The sequence below is a fragment of the Ambystoma mexicanum genome, chromosome 9 (assembly GCF_040938575.1).
Source record: "Ambystoma mexicanum isolate Mex_15411 chromosome 9, UKY_AmexF1_1, whole genome shotgun sequence".
Classification (NCBI taxonomy): domain Eukaryota; kingdom Metazoa; phylum Chordata; class Amphibia; order Caudata; family Ambystomatidae; genus Ambystoma; species Ambystoma mexicanum.
Window position 1 is genome coordinate 1,322,359,774 of NC_090931.1, and position 23,147 is coordinate 1,322,382,920.

The 23,147-nt window shown below is 48.5% G+C and overlaps 1 protein-coding gene across 4 annotated transcripts in view; it reads left to right on the forward strand.

Annotated features, from left to right (window-relative positions):
* Positions 1-23,147, forward strand: part of LOC138489101 (uncharacterized) — a 501,288-nt gene that overhangs the window by 407,945 nt on the left and 70,196 nt on the right. For all 4 annotated transcript variants that reach the window (XM_069616698.1, XM_069616695.1, XM_069616697.1 and 1 more), the window contains 2 exons: positions 8,087-8,264; positions 17,103-17,304. In XM_069616698.1, coding sequence (XP_069472799.1) covers positions 8,087-8,264; positions 17,103-17,304 — 380 coding nt within the window. The remainder of the gene's footprint in view (positions 1-8,086; positions 8,265-17,102; positions 17,305-23,147) is intronic.

The window sequence follows — 23,147 nt, forward strand, 5'->3', positions numbered from 1 at the left end:
GTCTCTTTAGGTAACAGTGGCTTGCATTATATATGCAGAACCTGAGGCCTATTGTCCATGCATTCCTTCATGCCTGTGTCAGCTACTTTGCAAAATGAGGTTGCCAACAAAAGCACCCTCGCTGTACTTCATGAGACAGCTGTACTGCATCTTGATTCTATCCCATTGCCATGCACAGCAGAAGTGGCAATGGCTACCTTTATAAGAAACCAAGTGTGTGTCGGAAGCATCTTGCGGAGTCCCCTGGCCTTAGCCATACTTTTGCTAATTATTGAAGTTTAAAATTATTTATTGACATCCTTCCCCACCCCAACGTCGACCCTCGACACTCGACGACGGCTGGAGAAGACATCGACCGTCGGCTGCTGCACGACGGATCTGGGCCTCGGAAGGCCGCTGGCCTCGGCCCGGGCCTAGTAGGCCGCTGGCCTCGGCCCTGCAAGTAGGGAGAGTGGGGGGTGGTACATACTCTTCACTCTTGGTATATCGGTACACCTTATCTATTTCCTACACTTACCAGCCCGCTGCCTCAAGGTGCATATGGAGGGTACCCCTTTCCAATTCTGCCCCAAGTGCAACCGCAAATACCCTTGGGTCGACAGGCACGCCACGTGCAACCTCTGCTTGCCGAGGGACCACCCCGAAGCGAACTGCAGAGCGTGTAGTAGGTTTAAGCCTAAGACACTTAAGGACCGTTCGACAAAGCGTTGGGCCCACCACGCCAGGCAGGCGGCCATGGCAGCGGAGGGCGCCTTCAACGATGGCAGCGACGCCGTACTTTCGGACGGCGAGGGCATTACGGCGTCGAAAGACTGCCGAGCGCAGGTCCCCGACCTTGGAAGGTTGTCCGGCAGGGCGGCTATGGGGAAGACCCCCGGCGACGCAAGCGCTACACACCCTACACACACTAAGCACACTAAGTCCAACCGAACCTCGACGACGTCGACTTCTCGGAAAGAGGCACAGATAGAACGGTCCGACTCGGTGTCCTCTGGGCGCTCTCGATCGAGATCGCCTCATGACGCAAGGCAATCATCCACTCTTGCCAAGAGTGCCTCGCTCCCTAGATTAACGGAAGTTCGATCGTCGGAAGACGAAGACGACTTCCACCCCCAGGCCGCGCTCCAGGAGACCGAGGCCACAGTTAACACCAGCGAGGCCCCACGCTCGAAACACACAGATACCTCTCCCGACCCTCGACGCCAGGCGTCGAAAGTCTCTGGGGCCTCCAAGGGGCAGGGAAAACATTTTTCCACGCACGGGGAGGGGGGGGAAACAGCGGAAAGCACAGCCTTCCACTCCTGTAAGACCATCCTTCCACCCTAAGCAGACAGACACAAACAAATCTACTGGGACATCAACATCCAGCAAGGGTACCCTTGATAAGTCCCCTAAGTTGCCTACTAAAGTCATACCCTGTTCCAAAGAATGGTCCAGTGAAGACATAGACAGGGTCATGTCAAGGATGTCTTCCTTGGCTGATTTTTATGACAAAAACCCAGAACATTTCGTTTCGTATGACCCTCAAGGGGCCACACCCTCAGGCTCCTCTGATCCTATCCCCCTAAGTAAAAAGGCCCGGTTCGAAAGACCTGAACCCTTCGAGGTGCAGCCTTACTCTACTCCATACTCTACACCCCAGATACCAAGGACAGCCTTTCCCTGAAGGGGACCAGGAGTTTGAAATTATGGAGGAACAAACCGGGACTGAATACTATGCGGATGATGAGGACCTGGAGGAGGTAGAAGATGAGCAGGAAATTTACAGAGTAGATTCCCCGGTAGAGAGCGAAGCCCCAGTTACCGACTCGCCAGTTGATAACCAGCCCCTACTGAATGAAGTTCTCGCTCGCGCAGCAGAACAATTTCACATCGACACCCACGGTGTACAGGAGGAAAGGGACTTCGCAGAAGAGTTGGTGGGAGAGAGGAGGCCGGTCGCTCAGACCATCCCTATCCTTAAATCCATCCAACGTAGAATAGATCCATCCCTGGTGAATCCTAACCTCACCAGAGCCGTCAACCCCAGAGTTGAAAAACTTTTTCGGGCAGCCCAGTCTGACCCTCTTTATATAAGAGGACATCTTAAACCAGACTCCCTAGTGGTTACCAACACTCGGAAGAGGGCTGGGACACCCTTATCGTCGTCGGAAGCTCCTCCCGACAAGGAGAGCAAAAAACTGTACGGGTTTGGCAGGAAGGTAGCCTCAACGTCCGCCTACCAAGCAAGGATTGCAAACTCCACCACCCTGTTGGCAAGTTACAACTGCCATCAATGGAAAGAGGTCGCGGCGCTCATAGCCTCTGCTCCTGAACCGTTAAAGGGCCAGTTGGCTCGGATCTCGGCAGAAGGGAGAGCCGTGTCTGGTTGCATATTAAAAGCAACTTTCGACGCCGCGGACAACGCAGGAAGATTGATAGCAGAAGGTACGGTTATCAAGAGACATGCGTGGTTACGGCAGTCGGGGTTCAAAACAGAAACCCAGGCTTCATTAATAGACAAGCCGGTGGAACCCGATCTATTGTTTGGGAAAGCGGTCGAAGACGCACTTAAGAATGCCAAGGACGAATACGAGACTCTCAAATCCCTTGGCCAGCTTACCAACAAACCCCCTAACCAGAGGGGGAATAGTAATTTTCGTCGCCCACGCGGCCAAAATTCACAAAGAGGCAACTATGCCCAAGGACAGGGTACACAATGGGACAACAACCAGCAGTCTACCCAAAGTTACGGCAGGGGTAACAAGAGAGGTCGTGGAAGAGGCAGAGGCAGCCCCAACAAGGGAGGTGGCACGCCTCCACCAAAGCAGTGACGCTCAGTTCAGGGTCCCTTCTCACGCAACCCCAGTAGGGGGACGCATTTCCAACTTCACCCAGGCTTGGGAAGGGATCACCTCAGACAGATGGGTGCTGTCAACAGTGTCCACAGGATATTGTATAGAATTACTGCAGCGTCCCCGGAACCACCCTCCACGACAAAGAATACACACCTTAGAACATCAGAAGATCCTTCTCGAGGAGATCGCCATTCTGCTAGAAAAGGACGCGATAGAACTCGTCCCAGGACACCAGGTAAACAAGGGTATCTATTCAACTTACTTCCTTGTGCCAAAGAAAGATTTGACAATGCGCCCAGTATTGGACTTACGGCCTGCCAACAAGTATGTCAAGCCCCAAAAATTCCGTATGACCACGCTACAAGAGGTAATCCCCCTCATAAAAAAGGGGGATTACATGGCAACCTTGGATATGAAAGATGCTTATTTTCATATTTCCATGCTCCCAGCGCACAGAAAATACTTGCGCTTCAAGGTGGACAGTCGCCACTACCAATTCAAGGTACTGCCCTTTGGGATAGCTTCAGCACCAAGGGTATTCACCAAGGTACTGGTGGTGGCAGCTGCACACCTATGCAGGGAGGCAATCCCAGTGTACCCTTATCTGGACGACTGGCTCATAACTGGGGAAACCCCAGGAATTTGCAGGTCAAACATTCAGAGGACCATCAACCTCCTCCACGAATTAGGCTTCTCTATCAACGAGAAGAAGTCAAGTCTGGTGCCAAGCACCTCAAAACAGTTCCTAGGAGCAATCCTAGATACTCAGAAAGGGTTGACCTTCCCTTCGGAAGAGAGAATTCGGAATATACTACTGCAAATTCCACATTATCAGTCAGGTCAACAAATAACGGTACGCAAAGCAATGCGGTTACTGGGCATGATGGCGTCATGCATTTACCTGGTCCCCCACGCGCGTCTGCGCATGCGTCCCATGCAGGAATGGTTGGCGAAACAGTGGTCTCAGGCAAGTGGTCAGTGGGACGATCTAGTGGTCGTTTCGCCAACACTCGTACAGAGCTTACACTGGTGGACCAGAGAGAATCTCGCAAGGGGAAAACCCTTTTACGATCCCGAAGTACAGGCAGTGGTGACTACAGATGCATGCCTAACTGGGTGGGGAGCTCACCATCTCCACCACACAGCTCAGGGTCTCTGGTCTCACTCAGTAGCCAAGAACCACATCAACCTGCTAGAGCTTCTGGCAGTATTCCCAGCGCTTCAGGCGTTCAAGTCCCATCTGCTAAACTTGTCGGTGCAGATCCGGACGGACAGCACGACAGCCATGTTCTATCTGAACAAACAAGGAGGGACTCGTTCGCCAAATCTGTCCAAGCTTGCCCAGAAAATCTGGATATGGGCACTCAGACGGAACATCTTCCTGTCATCACATGTTCCAGGGGAGCTCAATTCCCTAGCGGATGCCCTAAGCAGAGACTCCCTTCCAGAAGAACACGAATGGGTCCTTCACAGAGATATCGTAGAAGATCTCTTCTCTCAGTGGGGTTTCCCCACCATAGACCTATTCGCCACAAGCGAAAACAAACAATGCCCAGGATTTGCATCCAGGTTCCCCCAGCCAGACTCCCAAGGGAACGCCCTGTGGATGAACTGGTCAGGGATGTTTGCGTACGCTTTTCCACCAACTCCTCATCAGGAAGGTGGTGTACAAGATGAACAAGGAATCGATGACGCTCATCCTAGTTGCTCCCATGTGGGCGAGACAACCATGGTTTCCACACCTACGCAGGATGGCGGTGTGCGAGCCCATCAAACTCCCAGCCTGGTACAACCTACTGTCCCAGCAACAAGGTCAAACAGTGCACCAGAAACCCAACTCAATGAACCTGGCAGCATGGCTCCTGAGGTCATAGAGTTTGGCCATCTCAATTTACCACAGAGGTGTATTGACATCCTAAAAGAATCCAGGAAACCAAACACAAGGCACTGTTACTTTGACAAGTGGAAGAGGTTCGTTATTTGGTGCCAGAATAGACAAATCAACCCGGTTGATTGCACTCCTTCTAACGTTGTAACATACATGCTCCACCTGCTGGACGCAGGTTTGGTTTTTAACTCTCTGAAGGTACACCTGGCAGCCCTCTCGGCTTACACCACATCCCATAACAGAGTATCGTGGTGGAAAGTACCAGTAGTTAAAGCCTTCATGGAAGGAGTAAAGAGACTTCACCCTCCTATTTCGAACCCACCGCCAGGATGGGACCTCAATGTGGTGCTAGCTAAGCTCATGGGCCCCCCTTTTGAACCCATGCATAAAAGTAGTCTCAAACACCTGACTTATAAAACGGCCTTCTTAGTAGCCATTACCTCTATAAGAAGGGTCAGTGAAATTCAGGCTCTGTCAGTGCAGGATCCTTTCTTTACTATCCACAAAGACAAACTGGTTTTACGCACACACCCTAGGTTCTCACCTAAATTTATATCTAAGTTCCATGTAAACCAGTCCATCGAGCTTCCGGCTTTCTTCCAGAACCCGCAAAGCTCAGCTGAGGTGAAACTACACACCCTTGATGTGCGTAGGGCGGTCCTCTACTATGTAAATAAAACCAGACCGCTAAGGAAAACAGATCAACTGTTTGTCTCCGTAGCTACAGGCAGAGAGGGGGATCGCGTCTCTAAAGGCGCGATCTCGAAGTGGATTATCAACTGTATACAGCTGTGTTACTCTCTTTCTGAAAAAACTCTGCCTTTTACACCAAGGGCCCATTCTACTAGAGGCATTGGGGCCACTCTGGCTTTCATTGCAAATGTTCCCCTCGACACCATTTGCAAAGCAGCTACTTGGAGCTCTATTCACACTTTTACTCAGCATTACTGCATTGACACTCATTCCACGACAGATACACAAGTGGGACAAGCGGTTTTAAGACACCTGTTTGCTCATGACCCTTCTCACATCCCACCTCCATCTTATGGTACTGCTCGCTAATCTATGCACAGCATGTGATCTAAGCAGATTCCACAAGCCTCAGAAGGGATACATTACTCACCGTAATCGTATTTCTGATGCTTGTATCTGCTTAGATTCACATGCGACCCACCCTTCCTCCCCTCCGAGAGAAGGCGCATGATTGCTTGTAGTCTTACCTTTCTGTCTATCTGCTTGGATTATCTGTACTCACGCTACTCCTCATGCTTCCTCATGTCAGAAAAAATACAATCTGAGGATCCTAGACGCGTGAGGGATCTTGGGTACAGTGGACGTCACACTAGGGATAGTATTACTGGCACGCCTGTGTCGACGCCCATTTTCGAGTTTCGAAAAACAAACTGTAATACTCCGCAGCTTCCACTAGATGTCGGCCTATGCACAGCATGTGAATCTAAGCAGATACAAGCATCAGAAATACGATTACGGTGAGTAATGTATCCCATATATATATATATGTGTGTGTGTATATATATATATATATATATATATATATATATATATATATATATATATATAGGCTTGCCATTGTTTTTTCTGGCTTAATTAAATGTTCACATTTGTGATTTTAAATTTGTGATTTAAAACCTAATGTTCTAGCCATGAAAGCATTTGCCTGAAAGGCAATAATGGGTTAATTGCATCTATGAGGCAGTTTCTGGTGTAATAAACTTCTTCACCAAGCGTGCTTTCAGCCAATTGATTTCTAAGCAAATTTGTAGCCTATGCCTGAACGCAGCCCACAATTAAAGTGCGTTGCTTTTTTCATTTTTGTTCTTTGTATATACCTGTAGAGATTAGTATTAATAAGTAGTTATTGTTTTGCATTGAAACAAGAAGCAAAGTCCAGCAATAACATTAATTGTATTGTGGTGATTTCTAGACAGTGGCATAGCCAGGAACTAGCGTGGGAGGGCGTAAGCCCCCTCGCTCCCAAATTGCGCAAGTTTGATGGCTAAAATGCAGCACTCTGACATAACTCTCAGCCTGGGATGTTGATGGGAAAGACAGGCTGCAACAAGAGCCTGCCAACCTCTTCTGAGAGCAAAGTGTTTACATTAAAAATCCTGTGCCAGCCACAAACGCTCAGTGGCACAGGACAGAAGCTTATCGTGCCCATATCCAGTGATTAAGTGGGATGCTAAATCGAGCCGTGGGGGGGTTCTCATTAGGGTGTGTGGCCGGAGTGTGTATTTCGGCCACGCCCCCTTACGAGAGCCCCACCTCGCCAGTGGGGTGCAGAGGCGCACTGGCATTATTACCTTTTGTTGCGCCCAGGCATTTCAGGCTGGGCACACCGAAGGTGTGACACTAGTGTGCCCCAGCTCTCTCACGCAGCAGGCAGCCCTTTCATTCAAGTAGTCGCGTGATTAAAAACCACAGGCTCCTTGAATGAAAGGGCTGCCTGCTGCGTGATGACTCTGTACTCTGAAAAAAAGGAGTAGGGCTGGAGGGCTCAGTCTCTCCCTTTTTCGGAGTACAGAGTCGCGTGGAAGCCGTGTAGCCAAAGCCACCGCTGCACTGGCTGTCTGCAGATGTCAGTACTTCCGAAGTGCTGACACCTGCAGGCAGTCTGCTACACGGCTGCCCGAGGTGTGGTGTGGCTGGGGCTGGTCGGTGTGGGCCCCGGGCCAAGTCCTGCCCATATCCTTATATGCCCCGTGATGAAGCGAAAGACTTAACTGCTCTGCTGATTTTATTAGATGACTCTCACCGCCCAAAGATTATAATTTCTTAGTGAAACTTTGCCTCAAATGGCTGGGTGGGGGGGGGGGGGGGGGTACGGGTCGGGGGAGTGAGAAGGTGGATCTAATGTGCCAATTTACTCTCCTGGTCTCAGGATGGGACAGGGGGTCGACGGCACAATGGGTTAATGCACCTACTGCAGCTAGTTGTGTGGCCTGGGGGCTGGTTCCACCCTCTTTGTAGAACAATGAAATGTATACATCAATGTTAACACTATCTGAATGGGGATCATGGTTTCCCGCAGAAAAGCCAAAACAGTTTGCTTTGATAATGCTTCTTACATTAGGACTGACCTAAAGGCAGCCTGGCAGCACTTTAGTCAGGCTAGTAACCAGTAAGACGGGCCCTTGGTGTGTGGGCAGCTGTTGCAAATAGCCGTAGGTTTGCTGCTGGTCTGTCACTACTGCCCACAGCTGGCCTGGTCTGAACCTCGAGACAATGAATTCTGACAGCACCGAGACTATTGCGAATTGACCAAAGCGGGCCCACTTTCGAGGTCACGTGGCTCTGCGCGGCTCTGCTGTTAATTGGGTTGCTTTCCTTTCTCCCGCAGCTGCAGCGCTGAACCCGATGCCGAGCCGGCGGCCGACGGATCATGCGACACCTGGAAAGCCGATACCCCCTCTGGAGAGGACAACAATCGATCTCCTGCAATGCCCATGGCAACCCCGAGCTACAGCAACCAGCCCGATAATGAGCCGCCCGCCGACCTGCAGCCTGCCAGCCCCAGCGTAAGTAAAACAGCAGCCGCTCTCTGTCGCATGTCTGTCTCTATATGCAATGTTACCCAGGCAGGCGGCCATTGCTGGCAAAGCTATGAGGATACCCATTGGGGTTTAGCTTCCTTTGTAATGACCAGAGAAGTGATTGCAGGATCGCACTTAACAGTTCTGGAAATTTACAAAGAATGGCCCGTTTATTCTATCTGCCCGGTTTCCTGACACGTTTTCCTTCACTGCATGTTTTTACTTCCCGGTTATTGCTTTCCCACTCGCTTTGCCATTTGGGACCTATTCCCGTGAAGTATAGTACTGGGCTATTTAACGCACATATCTGGAAGTCCAGGGCCTTGTCATAGGATGGCCATGAAGGGCTAAAACTTCTGGAATGCACCAGGGTAAGAGTTGGCAAAACTCCAGGAATGGAACCACTTCTCCCTGGAGAGGCCAGTGTTCGAGCCCCAGGTTCCAGTGGGTCTTTCAGAAGTGGATAACATTTTAATAATTCTACTCCACTGGGTTGGGAGTATTAAAGTAAAGAAAAAGTCCAGTGGGAAGTAAGTAATACTGGTGTAATGTAACATCTTTAAAGGTTATTGGATTTGGAGAGGGTGTCCATATAATTAATGCCCACGGTGGCTCCAGCTTGGTTTCAGGAAGCAGACCAGACCGCAAAGAGCCATGGGAGGAGTTACTCCCTCAGGTCAAGATGTTCCCTTGAGTGAGAATGTAAAACCTGAGAGCAGGAGATATATACACAGGTGTTACCAACAGGCAATCGAATGGCTTTCAATCCATTTATCTTCGAAGAATGCTGCCTTTCTGGGACCTGAGCCCCCGAATTGACAGACTTTAGCAGCAAGCTCTTAACTCTGAGAAATCCTGAAAACAACACCTATTGCATATGTTTTTTGTGATTCATGAAATATGAAATAATAAAAAGTCGTTTAGAATCCATTACTAAAAAAGGATAGACTAAGCATATGTTGCTGAGAGCCAAATCTGTGTCCTGTAGGCCAGATCCAAACTCCCAGAGTGAAAACTCAACTCCACAGTCCAACCGAGTGCTTAATTTAACAGACTAATGAGCGGAATAGCTATTTGGGCTAGCCACCTTAGGTTCCAGAAATATTTGGATTAGTGCAACTCTGGTTTGTTTGTTTCTAGGAGCCATCTTTGAGGCTAAACAGGAAACTGGTAACTGGGGTAAGGCCCTCTTGAGTTGCTGTAATGCTCAATGCTCTCTCAGCCCACAAATCCCTTTCCAGTACAGATTTCTCCTTTTCAGGGCCTTGCATGATCTTTACTCTATGCCATAAAGCTTCCACCTATGGCATTTGGGCGGACAAGGACCCATGTATTTGTGGGGCATTTTTCACAACCTTTTCATATGCATGTTATTAGTCGCACAATTTACATTTACTCTTTCACAGGCAAACTAATACCAATATGAATATAGGAACTCCAATATAGAACTGTATGTCATGATTTTTTGGTTTTTGGATGTCTTTGGTCACAGTTGTCATCTCTGTTCAACATTGCATTCAGCAGCCCTTTTTATTGAACACCTGGAGATCTATCATTAGATTTTTGTTAAACTCTAATAACATATCTTGGGTAATATCTGGTCATCTATACGGGAGATTCATTCCACTGTGGTCACACACGAGGAACAGGACTTCCAGCTTTCAGCACCACCACATCCTACCTGGGTCTGTGGGCTGCCCGAATCCTTGACGAGCAGAAACTACTAGCCACTGTAAAAGCTCAGACACAGAAATGGTGCTAAAACTGCGCGTGCTAATCTGCATGCACAGCTCAGAGGGCTGCCACTTTGAGCGCTACAGGTGGACTGGCCTTCAGTATGGGTTTAATACATGGGATCACCATTGTATGCTGTTATTTCTGACATATAACAAACGTGCCTTGCTAAGGAAGACATGTAACACAAGCCAGTCAAAATTTAATCAAGAACCGTAGCAGACTGGCCCAGAAAGGAACACTGGGAATTCTCTTACCACTTTCTACTTTCAGTCATCGTCCTGTTGTCTGTCCCTGGACCCCAATGGAGCCCCAATCCCTCCAGAGTCTATTTCCTTTTTTTTCCTCCATTTTTATTGGCAGTTGTCACATAGCACAAATCACAAATATACATAGTACAATCCCATATTTTCGCTTTCGACAACCAGACTTTTTTCACTTTAAATTTACCCCAATGAAAACCCTCACCGGCAATTCACCCCTCTTCCCCGAGCAGCGTATAATGCGGGTGATACGGAAAATGTCCCAGGTACGAGACACCACGACCCATTCTTTGCAATGGAGTCTACACCACCCTCAAGTTGGACGTCTGGCCCACGCGCTCCAGTCACCTATACCCTCCACCTCCTCAAGGGCGCCATGAGAATACTTTCCCCTCCTCCTCCTCCTCCCCCATGTCACTCACATTCACCTAAGGTGTCCTCAGTCATGACCATACTTATCAAGAAAGGGTGTCCACTCCAGCGCACACGTCGGCCACTTACCACGTAGCTGACCAGTCAGCAGTTCCATCTCATAAATATCCCGGGCTTTCGGGGCCCATTGTCGCTCAGTGGGGAGCAAAGCCCTCTTCCATCCCACTGCAGGCAGGCAGGCACGCACGCGTGGCTAGCAAAAGAAAATAAACCATATGGGGGAGCCTCCTCCACTCCCTTTCGCGCTCCTCAACGCTGAATAGCACCAACTTGGGGACGAGAGTTCTCTCAACGCCATCCAGGGATTTTATCCACCCCAGGACTTCCTTCCAATAATCCTGTACCTTCGCACACCCCCACCCAATATGCCAATAATCTGCCCTTTGATCACAACCCCTTCAACATTTAGGGTCTATTCCTGCAAACATCTTTGATAACCTCACCGGGTAACACTGAGAACTATACAATAGCTTAATTCTGTACAATTTGTATTAACAGGCAATCAATATCCTGTGTGCTTTCTTACATAACACTTCCCACTGCTCAACATCCAACTCAACCCCCATGTGCTTTTCCTATCTTCTCTTGTACATTGTGCCAGCAACGCCCGATATAATTTGTAAATCAAACCCTTCATGGAGACCTCTGTTCCCAATATCTCGTCCGTGGCCGTCGGGCTCCTCTGTGGGGTCCCCTCAGATCCTGGCTTCATTAACGCCCCTTTTAATTGCAAGTATTTAAACACTAACAGTGACCCTATGCCCAAACCCTCCTCCAGTACAGGCAAGCCTTTAAACTCCTCTCTCTTCACAACCTGACCCACCCTTTCCAGCCCTGCTTCGTATCAGTCTTGAAACCGGGCATGGTCCGGAATGCCATCCCGTATCTGGGGTGCCCATATGTGGCTCAACATCCAGGGCCATGTCGGAACTCCCGCCATTTCTCTTTAATCTCCACAATGCCCACAATGGACCCAAGATGCGATGCTCATGTACCTTCTGCAGAATCGCTGTTGGGGGCGCCCATAACCACTCCTACGTTACTGGCCTCGGTCAATAATTTTTGATATGCACCCACTTCCTTTGAGTATCTGCTCTCAGGAGGGTGTGGGGGGGATCAGTGCTCTAAATTGTGCTGATCTATAATAAAGATGCATGTCTGGCAACCCCACCCCCCTCCCTTTGGTTGTATCAGCAGCCTGTAGGGCACCCTTTGTGTCTGCCTCTGCCATATACATTTCTTCAGCTTATGCTTTGTTTACATAAAGTGGACCTCCGGCATTGCAATGGGCAGTGCCTGATAAAGGAAGACTACTTTGGGAAGGAACGTCATTTTGATGGCATTCAACCTACCCAACCACGACAGGGTGAGCCTAAACCATCTTTCCATATCCTCAAAGAGCGTGCTCAATGTCTGGGGGGGGTAATTAATTTGATTATTGTTATTATAAAGATCAATGAAGGGGAAGTGCACTCAAAAATGTTATTGTCCCAAAAGATGGGCAATAATCGAAATCTATATAACACATTTTTAAAGAAAGTTCCTATGTAAAATTAGGAGCAAATGAGGCTCAAAGTGTTTACATGGGAGCATCCCTTTTGTCATTTCAAGCAGCCTCCACTGTGCATTTTAAGCTCTGCTCTGGCGGCAATAATCAAGCAGCAAAAGCCCCCTACTGGGAGCTTTTGCTTCCTGCAGCCAGAGCAGAGTTTAACATGGAGAGGAGGCTGCCTTCACTTTCATTTTACGTTGTCTGTGCTCCCCAAGCCCAGGGAAGCACAGAAAACATAAAATGAAGGGCAGAGCAATTATAAATACTTCGCTGGCTGCTGGCAGAATTTTCAAAATTGCTGTGACTTTCTTTTCTAGTTTCCTGTGCTCAGTATGACACTCAGTATGCCCCATAGCGGAGGGGCTTACCTGGAAGAAAGTGCTGTGTTTTCCAAGATCAACAACAATACAGTTGATCAGGTGGCAATTTTGTTTGATCGCGTTGAAGGCAATAGTGGAATGGAAGTCCTTGTCCCTGTGTAGGAAGTGTCTTTTGGACTCGCCTTCTCCAATTCTTCAGCTCCTAAACGGAACAATACTACGGGGCACGGTGGAAACTTTATTGTGGGGAGCTATTGGAGATCTACGGAAGAAGATCTGAGACTAAATCCACTGAGAGTTTAAAAGAACCTGTGGAGAGATGATTGGATTGTGACATTTTAGGAGGCAAATCTGTTCACATTGTTTTATAACCTAAGAAATAAAGCATGGGCCAATGGTAGTCTCAAGTTATCAGACCAAATCTCCAAACGGCTTCGTTGCAGCTCAGTTTGAGGCTAAGGTTCAACGTATTCCCTACAAGAGGTTCTGTCTGTGCGGCCTTGAAAGAAATAGTCACGTCCAGTGTAGTTTTTGTAAACGACCTGGGTCTATGGAAAACATCAGCCATGTACTGCTATTCTGCACCTCCCTCAGAGTTGAGAACTAGGTTCTTTACAATGGTGCAATCTTTTACTGAGTGGGGAAAGTTTTTCATTGGCCTTATTGAGGATCTATGTGATTATTGCAACCCTCACAATTCCGACAGATGAAAAATGGCAACTTTTTTTTAACCCCTTTACACCACATATACATGCGGGGGGGAGACCCCGCCCCATCCCCCGCATATTATTATATTCTATACCCCCAACAAATATTTGTGATGTAAGGGGAGTGGGGTCTAAAAAAAAAAGTCGTCATTTCTGGCCGTCGTAATTGTGAGGGCTACATTTTGGTACGATTCCCCTTATTGGCAGTATCCTTTTTGGAAAGTGTTTTTAAGTAATGTTATCACTGCGCCGCCCGTAACTGCGCTGGCGAAAATATTGATGCCAATTACGACGTGGCGCAGTGATCAGATAGATCACTGTGCCCGCATTTCCCTTTCTGACCCCCTACCCCACTTACCTTTACGACGGCACAATTCTGTGTGCCTCCTACACCCTCCTATCTCTGCGGTGTCAGTTGCTCCCACTAACGTGTGTTCCAGCTGACGCCGCAAGGTGCTTTTCATTTTTTTTTTCCCTGTACCCCGCTTAACACAATGGTAAGCGGGGGGGCATCCCTGCAACCCCCGTCTCCCGTTACTGCACCCAAGTAGAGCGGGGTACACCTCTGCAACCCCAGTTCTGCTTGGGTGCAGTAAATGTCGCCCCCATTTTGTGCACCCCCAAAGTCACAGTGACTGCGGGGGCGCACTAATGAGGGTGACATTTCGTTACTTTCCTGTTTTTAAGAAATGCTGAGGGTCTTTTGGCTTAGATGCCAAGGGCTTTAATGAGGCTTCTGCACTTTAGGTACGAAGAAGTTGGGGGAGAAGTGTAATGGTTTATTTTTACTCGTGGTGGTGTGCGTTGGGTCCTCACATAGCCTCTGGGCCTTGAAATTGTGGGGAAAAATCGATAAATAGTATGTTGATGAATTTTAATATTTCTTTTTAGATGCTGGACTTTTCAAAGCTATTGAGAATGGTGGAATTGGTTATGTCTGTTTTCTTTGTAAAAAGGTTTTGTAATAAGCCAATAATGCAAAATAAAATAAAAATCCGGCAAGACACGGCCAATGTCATCCTTTGTGGCAAAATTTGAAACGTGGACCCCTGCCAGCATCCTCCCCTCCTGTGATCCACTCGCTACTCTGACTGGTTCTCCAGTCGACATTGTCCCCAGGTTCGATGCCCTTTCCCTCATGGGGGTCCGGGTCCTTTCTGCACAGCTTTTCCGAGCCCCTTTGCGGGCCCCTCCTTCAGCCTTCACATCTGCGTCCACAATCCCCACCCCGATGTGTCCTTGAGGGAAGATGGCGACCTCTGCAACTGCTCCTCACGCACTACAGCAAGGCCGCAGCGCACAGTGGCCAGCTCAAGCCTCACACACAGAATGCAAGGGATGGATCGGTACCCCTCCCTCCTTCAATTCTTACTGGCTACCTGTGGCCGTCTGCACCAGAGTCCGCAGCTGAAGCCGCAGTCTCTGATAAGTTCCCCTCTGCCGGGCAAGGTCCTCTCCTGTAGGTGGTCCACCTTTCGCACCTAGGCTCTGACACTCCTCTCTGTGCTGAGGCAGCCCAACCACGGTTGGTGAGGAACGGCCCCACCACTCCCTCCTCACTCAGGCCTCCTCACTGCCGGGTCTGGCAACTGTCCCCACTCTGCTGTAGGCCCCCACCAGCAGGACAGTGTGCCTGTGAGACCTCCTATTGTTGCCACCACCTCATCCAGTTCTAGTGTGGTGGAGATTCCAGTTACATATCTCTGGCACTTGTATTCAGACTGTGTGTGATACTTGAACAGTCCCTTCTGAGAGCACCTTCCAATACCCATATGGGAGTCTGACTGGCCCCCCCCAACACTAACCTCTTTGGGGAGGCACTCAGCATAAACTGAGCCTGCTCCACTTCTCCCAGTCTCCTTTGTCACCGCAACTGCGCTCTGGGAAGGCTTCTGTGTGAGGAAGGGCCTCCCAGAGCCCGTTTCTGGCTCTGTCACAGCTGCGGGCCCCAAGCTGCAGGTGCTCCTTTCCTTCTTTGATGTCACAGCCGCACTCTGGGCTTGCTACTGTGTGCAGGACCTACCCCCCACCCTCCTGCCACCTCTCGCTGCTCCTCTGCGGTGCAGGCTGGGTTCCCCACCTGCTCACTGCGCTGCCATGGACCCTCTCCCTTCTGGGTCCATCAATTCTCACTTTTGGCCTTACAGCCTCCGAGGCGCTGCATCAACGGACGGCTCCTGCCTGGCAGGGGGTCCTCTGGGACTCCACCTCTTCCTTCTCTGAGTGCTGCAGACAGGCCAGGCCCCACCAGGAGCACTCCGACCCTCTCCAGGGGAGTCGCATGTTCGCTCACCGAACAGGGAAGGGCCTTCTCTCCGGCACTCTGCTGACAGTCGGGTCCGGGCGGGCCCACTCACCAAACACTGCTCCCGCTTGGGCTCTGCCTACAATATTTGCTTGGGGGGGTATAGCACCCCTTTCGCCGTTCTTCAGCACCCATTAATCACTTCAAAACGGTGTAATAAGGCTCCTTATCGCATTGATGCCGGAGGGAGCGGGAGCTGGGTGTTATGCGGCCATGTTTCCCCGTGCCCCCTGGTGGTCTCTCCCCTTCAAAGGTTTAGCTAAAGCCAACCTCTACCCATTTCTTACTCTATCTCAAGTGGCTCACCATAGTTGCTCACGTCTGCTTCATGTTTTACAGAAGCATGAATGGGGACCCATCTCTGTGGTTCCCTGGAGGCTCGCAGTCGCATACTTTGCATTGGTCTCTCGTAAACTCTGCCATCCACCACTCTCTCCAGCTCAGGTCAAGTTTCCAGACCTGATCTTTGCTTTAGTTTGTATCTCTCCAGGTAATCCACCTCCAGGGTTTAAGCAGTCCCAACTTCTTAAACGCTCCAGGCCCGGTACCTTCTTATCTTTCTGATTGTTTTTGGGGCAAATGTAACCATTTACAATCTGAAAAACAAGAAGCCCCATGGGGCACAATCGGCATGTCTTAACCTGCATATTTAAACTTAATTTCTACTCCAAAATCATGCAAACCTGCTGAAAGTTAACTGTTGCACACCATACTCCTTAACACAAGTAGCTAAAGGTTAGGCTCAGATATGTCATGTAGCCTTACACACAGGGTCTTGCAATATTCCTCTGGATTCTAGTCTGCTTGGGAACGAAGCAAGGTCTGAAAACATTAGGTACACTAGGAGAGAGCAGCCAATATCGTGCACACCCAGAATTCCCTGAATGCTAGCAGTGGGAAACAAATCAATTTCAACAGAGACTGCAACAACCTCTGGAAAACCATTAACCGCATTATCCGGGGCAACAATTGGTCATGTTCTGTAGCACCAACAGCGAGTTGGTCAATCCCTGCAGAACCACCCAAAAATGACCAAAAGGTGGAGGGGGCTCAGTTAAGCCCCCACAGGACTGTCGGATAATCAGAGGCTTTGGGATGACCACCCAGACCCATTGGGATTGCCTTGGGCGACCAATTCTCAACATATGCAGTCAGCACAACCCCAAAAGACCACCCTGCGAAATCCAGAAATGTTCAAATCATTCTGCCCAGGAAGCGGCCCCAGCGCTGTCCCTAACAAAATGCAGCTCCACTATGTAGGATTCTTCCCTTAGAGTGAAGATGCCCATGGCTGCCTGCCAGGTGTACTGTGATCAGGTAAGTGAAACAAAAGCCTGAAGAATGTGTGTTAATTTCCAAGGCAAGGCCGATTACATAGCATAGCATAGCATAGCATAGCATAGCATGGCATGTGCATGTATTATTCCTGTTGTGTTTGTATCAAATGTAGCATCCATAAGTGCAGTATGTTTTATTCAGAAGGCTGTGTCCCTTTGTCTTTGTTCTGTAGCACGCAAGTCAAAGTTGCCGCAGGTCAAGCTCTGACATTACCCATGAAACGGCAGACGCCCCCAAAGCTCCAAAGTGCCGCCTGAGACCCCATTTCAGTGACCCAATGCCCACCGATGCCGTGAAGCGGAAGCAGCTGGAGTTGAAGATCGCTGCCGCAGCGCGACTCCATGCGCACCGGCGGCGACAGGATCGGGATGGCGGTAAGGCGCTCTGCAAAGCCAGGGTTATTTTGCATGTCCGATTTCTCTGTGCAGACTAGGGCAGCCATTTTGAGTATGACGATGGTTTTTACCGCCCACCAGATTATGGGACTCGGGTATTTACTGCGTGTGTTACTGAATAGTAAATCGGTTTGCAGTAAATGTCACCAAGTAATGAGTTGTATGTAATTCCTCATAAAAATCCATCAATTTGTGCCACCGCCAAAAAGTGGAGGGAAGAATATGAAAAGACCCCAACCACACATTTGATTTTTTTTTTCCACTTATGTTCATGGAGTGCACACTTGCTCATAAGTGAAACGTGTGCAGAGGAACACTTGGGGGTGCCCACCTACTCGCCCCATATCCAATGTAAAGCGCCGAAGGGTTATTACTGACCCTTCTGAGCACCCGCAGTACATGGTATAGTAGTCGGATGTGCCCCTTGTGTGTACCTGACCCATTCTCATCCCCAAATAGGGCATGGGAACATGTAGATGCAGCTTTTCAGAAGTACAGCATGCGATTTCTGAAAATCTCCATTCTTCACCTCAGTTTACCACCCCCTTTGCCCCCAGCCGCCCCACCCCTTGGGGCAGTAAACTCATATCGGCACACCTGAGCTTTTTCCAAGTGGTAATGCTAGTTCACACATGTGGACATTGGGGTAACCCATGTTTAAACTCATAACGACCTGCTGGGACAATGGGTGTACTTTCTTGAAACCAGAGACGGAAGCCTCCTGCAGTGCGCTCCTGTAGGTGATTCTTGAAAGAATTAATACTCTGAGCAAACATGCCTTTTATTGAATAGAGGGTAGAACTAAGATGGTCACAAAATGTGGCATTTAAAAACAAAGACTTCATGGATCGCGTCTTAGGTCTGGTTGAAGTCAGCCGGAGCTATTGCAATAGAAGGAAAACATCTGAAAAGGGCTCCGGCGTGCTAAAAAGCTGTTGCATGATGCCAGCAGAAGATCGACCCGTTCTTATTGGTGGTTACGTCTCATTCCTTCCATCAGAGTTCCTGTGGCAAGATTGGAAGGCAGAAGGACAAAGCCAAACCATCCCCTCACCCCCACCGTAGCTAGCCGCCACCTTCTGCCTTCTCTGAAAATCCTATTCATGCCCCTCTTCAAACATTGGGAGTCTGTGTGGGTGGACGCATTGGTAGGAGTGGTCAGGCATGAGGATGGTCACGAGAGCGTGCTGGTGCAAGCAATTCATTATGTGTCCAGCTAGACCGAATATTGTCCTAGGTTTTCGCTGCATTCTAATGGCAGAGGTGTTGAGGCAAGTCTGGTTTAAGGAGACAAAGATATTTCGTGTCTTGCTAGACTGAATTTGTCATAGTCGTTGCTGCATTCTAATGTGTGTGGATGGACAGCCGTGCCTGCTGCAGATGCCCACCGAAGTGATGTGTTTATACGTACCCATAAACTCAGATGGAGCTTATCTTTGATCTCGTTGTGTGATCAGATTGTCTGTTTATGGTATGGTAAGGTAATGTTTGTTTGTAAAGCGCCTATACAAAAGGCAAGTGTTTCAAGGCACTCAAGGAGGGAGGGAACGGGGGGGGGGAAACAAGTCATTCAGAGCCCCTGAGTTTCTGAACGATAACCAGTCTGCCAGGCAGAGTAAGTGCATATAATACAATTCAGAGATCATAGATAAGCCAGATAACTCCACTCTATTATCGTTAGTTTGGCTTATGATGTTTTGACCTTTCTGGGTTCTCCGCGCCCTGATGCCCGGGGGCTATCAGTGTGTTACAAGCATACATAAACATAAACAATTAACAGTGTAGATAACAACAAATAGGTCTGATGACGATTCTGCAGTTTTTCCAAGAGCATATAGGCGACACCATGCAGGAGGGGAGACAGGGAGGGAAAGAGAGGATCTTCAAGGCATGATACGTTCAGATCATGCAAGTGCACAGATGATACAGGAGAGGAGAAGGGGAGGACAAGTGCAGGGGGGAATCCAGATACGCCCAGTTGGTCAGAAACTGGGTACTTGCTGAGAGATGTCATTCTCAATGGGTAATTGCCCCAGTGTAGTAGCAGTGAAGCAAGTGCAGGCCCTGAGGCAAGTGCTGGAGGACTGGCGAGGGTGCCGTGCACATGTGAGACTCTGAGGAACTCCCGGCGGACAGTCGACATGCTGTGTGTAAAAGGAGGGAGAGAGGGATAGAGCAGAGCGAGAGGTTAGCAGGTTAGATGGGGAGAGAGAAGGCAGAGGAGAAGAGGAATTTCTTAAGTAGTTTCCGAAATTTAAGGAGATCCACTGAAGATGGAGGGTGGCAGGGAGGCTATTCCAGAGGGAGGCTAAAGATCTCCCTCCAAATCTCTGCTTGGAGAACCAACTCCCTCACAGAAGGTTGGAGGTAGATGAGCGGAGGGCTCGGGAGGGACAGTATTTAGGACGGCATCAGTGAACATAGGTGGTCCCAGGCCCCAGAAAGCCTTGTGGACAATGCAGTGTGAAAAGACAAGCTACCCTCCTGGGCTCTGCTCGGCTCTATAGACAAGCTATGCTCAAAGTTTTCTAAGCACAGATAGACGGGCTATCTTAGTATATTTTCTAGACGTGACAGTCAGGCTACCTTAAGATATCAGGGTCATATGCTTCTCTAAACGCGATAGGCCGGCTGCCTTTATAGCCTTACTATATATCTTCTAAATTCCATAATAGACTACCATCAGGCATCTGCAATATCAAGGATACCTGCATATATCTTTGTGGGACAATGGCTAACTTATAGATCTTCTTAAGTTTAATGGACAGGTTACCATCATATATCTTCAAGCGCAATCGCAAGCTAACATTATGGTGCAACACAAAGTGCCCACTAACAGATCCATTCAAGTGCAGCACACTGCCCACCTCAAATCGATCTAACCTTCACAGATCTTCTAAGTGAAATGTGCTAACCATCACAATTTCATCTAGAGCAGTACATGTGCTAACCTTCCCAGTTCTTAATGTGCTATGCATGTGCTAGCTTTCAGTTATTCATGTGCAATACATCTGCTAACTGTGATGAATGTGATGTCATCCTTCCTTTCCCGGAGGTAGCCTCTCCTCACGTGGCCAGGGGGGGGATGGCAGCTGCTACCTGAGGGTGGCTATGAGGAAGGATCACCTGAGGCGAGGCGACCCTCAGGGAAGTGAACCAACATCATTGGGTGAGACATGGTATCCCCCTTCCCTTTTAGGGATACCCCTTCAGTACCTCATGGCATACTGGGATTAACATCCCTCAATATCCCATGACATCTGGGAATAGAACTTTTAAACATCCTGTACAATAGACCAGAAAAGACTGACACGAGCAAGAAGGCAACCAGAATGAAGGTTGCTTGACTGAAGTGAAGCGAGCAGTGTGGCAGTTGCAGAAATCCAATTGGCTCTGTACGACTCCCTTCTTCAAAGAGGGAGTTCAAAGATGGAACAGCTGAGCAATGCAGGGAGATCCCACCGGCTAGTCCCTGCCGAAGAAGCCTAAGCTGTCAGGTGGACAGGCAAGCAAGGAGCCATGGGAGAAGTGTGGAGGAAAATTCCCAGCTCGGGCTGGGAATTCAGGAGGCAGTGAGCAAGGCAGAGAAGCGGCACGAAGGGGGAGGCGGCGTCTGGAGCATAGCTGAATTCCAGCAGGCAGGAGAGACGATGAAACGGGACGCGAGGCAAAGGAGGAGCTTCATGCTGGCAAGTGAAGCCGGAACGACACACAGACCAGCTCCAGAGATGCTCCACCCGAAGCGCAGAGAGAGGGCGGATGCGGAAAAGGACCTGAGCGGGGTTGGAGAAGTCAAGGGGGGAGTCCTAAAGTCTGCAAGCCCCCAGTAGAAGTTCTGGCCTCGGGAGGGAGCTGGAGAAGGCAGTCCCTAATTGGAATAGGAGGCCAATTTCCTACGATTTACCTCACAAACTGATTTTCATGATCCCAGTATTTGGGGAGATACAAATACACTAGTGGTAAGAGGAACTTGCGGTTCGGAGGCGGGGGCTGAGCATATGCCCTTCCATCCTGAAAGTCCATGAACAAAGTAAAGGAACCTGGCAGGAGAGTATACCAGGTGTTTTTGCAAGTCTGTGACCTGCACCCAAGTTGTGGTATTTGGAAAGAGAATCCCAAGGAAGACTCATGCCCTTAGGATTTTATTTATTTTATTTATTATTAATGTGATACAGTTTTATACAAAATGTAAAAACTTTACACATAAATTACATTAAACACTTAAACTGTAAAATAAGTTGAGATATACAAAAAGAAATCATTATAGACACTATAAAATTCATCACAGATCGATCGTTCAATCGAGGCAGAAAAGAAACAATTATACAGATCAGATCCATAATAAAGTTTTAAATAAATATTATAAGACTATTTGCTAAAGGTAAAACCCCTTATGCATATGGATGGCCACCCTTGTGCTTGCTTTCAAATATGTAGTAGCCTCACGCCACACCTGGAAAAGTGCTAGGTGCAGTTTAGGGTTTAGGGAATTGGTACATTGATTCCAAAAATCTGGGTGTGTGATTTGATCATTGTCATGGACAAATTCCTTCAGATATTTCATATGCCTCGTTTTTAGCCTACTACATTTTGTTAGTACGTGGCATGCCGTCTCCGGCGTAGATATAGACTCACATATTCTGCAGTATCTAGCTGTGGTAGGCAGGCCCATTGATGCGCCACGGGCTGTCAAAACTGGTAAATAATTGAAGCGTAAGAGTAGTATAAAGCGCCTCAATTGGTCCGACGGGCATAGATTTAAATATATCTGAGGCTTCATATAGGTATAGAGTATGAATGTGATGAAGCCATAGCTTTTCAGACGTCCCAGATGAATAAAATTACTCTGCCAATCCCATAGTTTTAAGCGATTTCGCATACTAATAATCAGGTGTTCATTTTCCCTACCCCACTCCGGGGACCAACTGATTTCTTCAATCAGAGTATTAATCTGGGTTTCAAATTTTATCTGTTTGCCCGCAGAAGTATCCTCTTTAAAGGTCCTGAGGAGGTTGTTTGTAGGTCTGTTGTTAAACCTGATGTAGAATTCCAACCTTTTCCTCAGAACCATAGCCTTAAGAGAAAGAATGCCCAGCTCAAGCCTAATCGTAGCCATGGGAATGCATCGAGGGAGACTAAGAACTTTTCTCCAGAACTTCCCCTCCACAAGTTGTAACCAACCAAGGTCCATATTGGTCAGGGACTCTAAACCATATATGACCATGGGGGCCAGACATTGCAGATAAAGTTGGCGAGCTGCCCATATAGAGAAGCCGCATTGCTCACATGTAAATCTATAAATTAATGCTGAAAGTTGGGCAGCCTTTGTTCTACGTTCCTGAATACACCTATGGTAGTTTCCTTTATAATCAAACTCTACCCCTAAATATTTATATGAAAATGTGTATTCAATTTCGATTGGGCCCACCATCATACGAGGCCTGGCGACCCTTCCTGCTGCATATAGCATTAATTTGGTTTTACTGTGGTTAATGGTGAGTTCGTTGGATTCTGCATATCTCCATAACTGATTGGTTGACCTGAGCATTCCACTGAAAGTGTGGTCTAATATCACCAGGTCATCCGCATAGGCCAGTATGGGGCAATGGTGAGAACCTATCTTAGGGGGACAATTGTTTATCCCCAAAAAGCAATTAGGCACATCAGATACAAATATATTATATAAAATGGGGGCCGTCACACATCCCTGTTTTACCCCTCGCTTCAAGGGGATAGGTTTAGTCACTGCTCCCTGGTTATCCAGCCTAACTTGTACGGTGTTATTAGTATGTAGCAGCTCAAGGTAATATAGCAGAGATGCG